The 3,328-nt window shown below is 39.3% G+C and overlaps 1 protein-coding gene across 1 annotated transcript; it reads left to right on the top strand.

Moving 5' to 3' along the window:
* Positions 1-985: 985 nt before the first annotated feature.
* Positions 986-2,723, top strand: LOC118792537 (thrombomodulin-like). Its single transcript, XM_036550415.1, has one exon. The coding sequence runs from the start codon at positions 1,057-1,059 to the stop codon at positions 2,668-2,670; it is 1,614 nt and encodes a 537-aa protein (XP_036406308.1). The 5' UTR covers positions 986-1,056; the 3' UTR covers positions 2,671-2,723.
* The last annotated feature ends 605 nt before the right edge of the window (positions 2,724-3,328 follow it).

Here is a 3,328-nt window from a genome sequence, read left to right as displayed (position 1 = left end):
GAAGAAGCCGAGGAGTATTTATTTACTTTATCCTTTGCGTATGTGTGTGTGCTGCCTCACTCTCTCTGTAGCCCAAATAAACACACATCTGAAGACTGTGATTTGCATCCTGCAGTTCTCTCTTTTCTGTCAGTCCCGGACAGGACACAACGTCACAACGCATGTCAGCGTAAAAAAAAATGGACAATGTTCCTCACGATTAAGTATATCTGAATGTACAACTGTTTGTGCAGAATTATCCCCTTGAATACTCAATTCCTGTTTCATCATTCAAGCATTTTCTGGACAAACAGAAAGATTTCCAGCCTGCGTTTAGAAACATAACCCCAGTTGTTACTTCTGAGGAAGGTGAAGGAATAAGGGAAAGTCTGTGAAAACAGTTTCGAATTGACAATATTGACTGAAAAACAACGGTATATATAACCCATGGCAAACTTGCTTGAATTTAATGAGGCACAGAATATCCAAATCGTCAAGCAAGCGTGAAATACGACAAAGTTAAAAAGTGTTAAAAATGAGTAAAAAGACGTGTTCAGTCACTCACACCACACGCAGCATTTAAATAAAAACATTTAAAGTATAAATATTAGAAATTAACGTTATCATATAGAATCAAAGGCAAATCTAACACGTGTACTTAAATGGATGATTATTATTGTACGTTCACTCCATTTGTGGTCCATTCTTGAAACGGAGACTAGCAAAAAAAAAAAAAAAAGATTTCTGAAATGAAATGTGAAAAAAAAATTAATTTTTGGTGGAGAAGGAGAGGAAAACATGACGTTATTTTCATCGTTTTTATTTTAAAACCTCATACGTATTGTGCTCAGTCTCGAAGGAGGAAGATCTCATACGTATTGTAGTCAATCTCAAAAGGAGGAAAGAAAGTCATTGGGAGAGGATGAAGCAACTACACAGCCAAAGAGGAAGTTCCTTCCTCTGGCATTAAACACGGGACGGCCCGTTTATAAAGACAGCACACAGCCGCGTCACTGTCATCTTTCAGCCTTACCAACCAGGCAGCATAACGTTACTTTTGAACGTTTACGCAGAAGAATGAAGGATTTAGTTTTGCTTTTAACTGTCGTGATTCTGTCGCGAGTAAAGGGAGAAACAATGGATAACGGTTTCTGTATTTCGAAGGATTGCTTCGCCACTTCACGGAAGATAGCGAATTTTACGACGGCACTAACAAGGTGTCAAGAAAAATCAGGACACTTAGTAACATTGCACTCTAAAATATCACATGATGCTTTAGCTATATTGCTAAACAATAATACAGGAGACTTTTGGATTGGATTGAAGTTTAGTAAAAGTGGATGCACCGATGTCACGACTGGATTGAGAGGGTACGAGTGGATAACAGGAGCAGGAGTTCACTCGGACTTTACCAACTGGAAAAGTAACGAGACCGTTTGTGGTCCACGGTGCGTGTCGATTTCGAAGGACCTGAAGTGGAGCGAAAGATCGTGTGATGATGAGATAGATGGTTTTCTGTGTGGGTACTCTTTCGGCAGTATGTGTGAGCCCCTGGTGCCAGAAGGAACCGACAAGACTCTCTCCTATCATACTCTTTTGGGATTTCAAGGCGAAGGTTTCCGTTCGCTTCCTCCTGGAAGCATTGCGACGGCCCGTCCCTCTGGAATTAGGCACATCTGTTTACCCGAAAATCAGTGGATCAGGGCTCCATGGAGCTGCGAGATAGCGAAAGGTGGTTGCGATCATCAGTGTTTTCAGGGTGGACAGTGCAGTTGTCCGCCTGGACAGGCACTTGAAAGGAATAACGTCTCCTGTGCAAATGTATCAAATGACCCATGTGCCAGGGCAGGATGTGAACATTATTGCTCACCGAAGAATAACAGCTATGAATGTCTGTGCAAGCCTGGATTCCAGTTGACAGAGGATGGGAAAAAATGCAAAGACATCGATGATTGTCTCGATGCAAGAATATGTCAGAACCTGAAATGTGTCAATACTATAGGTAGTTTTGTATGCAAATGCCATGATGGTTTCCAAATGGTTAATAACAATTGCGTCGACATAGACGAATGCTCCTCAATGCCTTGCGAGCACGAGTGTATTAACGTGCCTGGTAGCTACAACTGTTCGTGCTTCAGTGGTTACATTCAGCGAAGCGATGACTTTCGAAAGTGCGAACTCCATTGTCCTTTTGAAGAATGTCTTGCCGAGTGTGATATAAACGACCCCAATGACTGTATGTGCCCCGAAGGCTTCATAAAAGACGAACGCGATAAAATATACTGTGTCGATATTAACGAATGTGACATGTATTATTGTGAGCAGGAGTGCAAAAACACATATGGAGGTTATGTGTGCTCCTGTAATGAGGGATATGAACTGATTGATGGATATGATTGCAGGCCGTATGACACAACAACCTTCTCTACCGATTTCGTGACCCCAACTTCGAGCTATCCAAGTCCTGCTGTGACGCCAGGGGGTCTTCTCGGAATCATAGTATGTATTGTGTTCATGATTCTAATCCTGGTATTCCTTGTGCACCAAATATTGAAGCGTCGCCCGCAATGGAATGCTGCAAGCGGGCATAAAAACCGAGGTGAAGACATGCAAGACTTGCAACAAGTGAGGACGGAGAAGTATACGCAGAATTCTTCGTTTGTGAACAGAGATTTAAAACAAGACACTTAAACACACTATTATCTCTCGTTTATATATTTACAGTGTTTGTTTACGAATGTTTAATAGGGAAAATACATTTGCACTTTTAATAATGACATTTAATGAAGGATGTTCCTACAAGATTGTTGTAATGAAAACAATTGTTTGTATCTTAATATGACGGTGTTTGTTATTGTCAGGTTGCAATACTACACAAACAGATGTATATGTATGTATACTGACTACTGCTAATCGTGCTGTAAATTTCAATGCAACGTTAACGCTGTCAAAAGCCATCTCAGCAATTTCATGCTTTCAGTGTTTTAGAAACCTTCGACATGGCGGGAAAACTAAGAAATATGGTCCGATAACACGCTGGATATGGTCAGATGAGCTCTAGAACCATATAATTACAATAACATATTCTCTACTTTTAACACAAATAATTGTTAATGTAATTGTTTCCATTTACATCATAGGTTACGTTATAGTATATTTAGTATTTGTAATTAATGATTATTTGAAGTATCACAAGAAATGCGTTTATTGGTGCCTTATTGTCATCTGTTGTCAAAATAGCTTTAGGGGCAAAGTAGTCTACCTCTGAAGTTTGTGCAGTATATATATATATATATATATATATATATATATATATATATATATATATATATATATATATATATATATT

This window comes from Megalops cyprinoides, chromosome 17 (genome assembly GCF_013368585.1).
Source record: "Megalops cyprinoides isolate fMegCyp1 chromosome 17, fMegCyp1.pri, whole genome shotgun sequence".
Lineage (NCBI taxonomy): Eukaryota > Metazoa > Chordata > Actinopteri > Elopiformes > Megalopidae > Megalops > Megalops cyprinoides.
Note: the sequence above shows the minus strand (reverse complement) of the source record. Positions and strands in the feature narration are given on the sequence as shown.

Excerpts from the sequence above, each read along its gene's own strand:
- LOC118792537 (XM_036550415.1), top strand. The coding sequence starts at position 1,057 with ATGAAGGATTTAGTTTTGCTTTTAACTGTCGTGATTCTGTCGCGAGTA.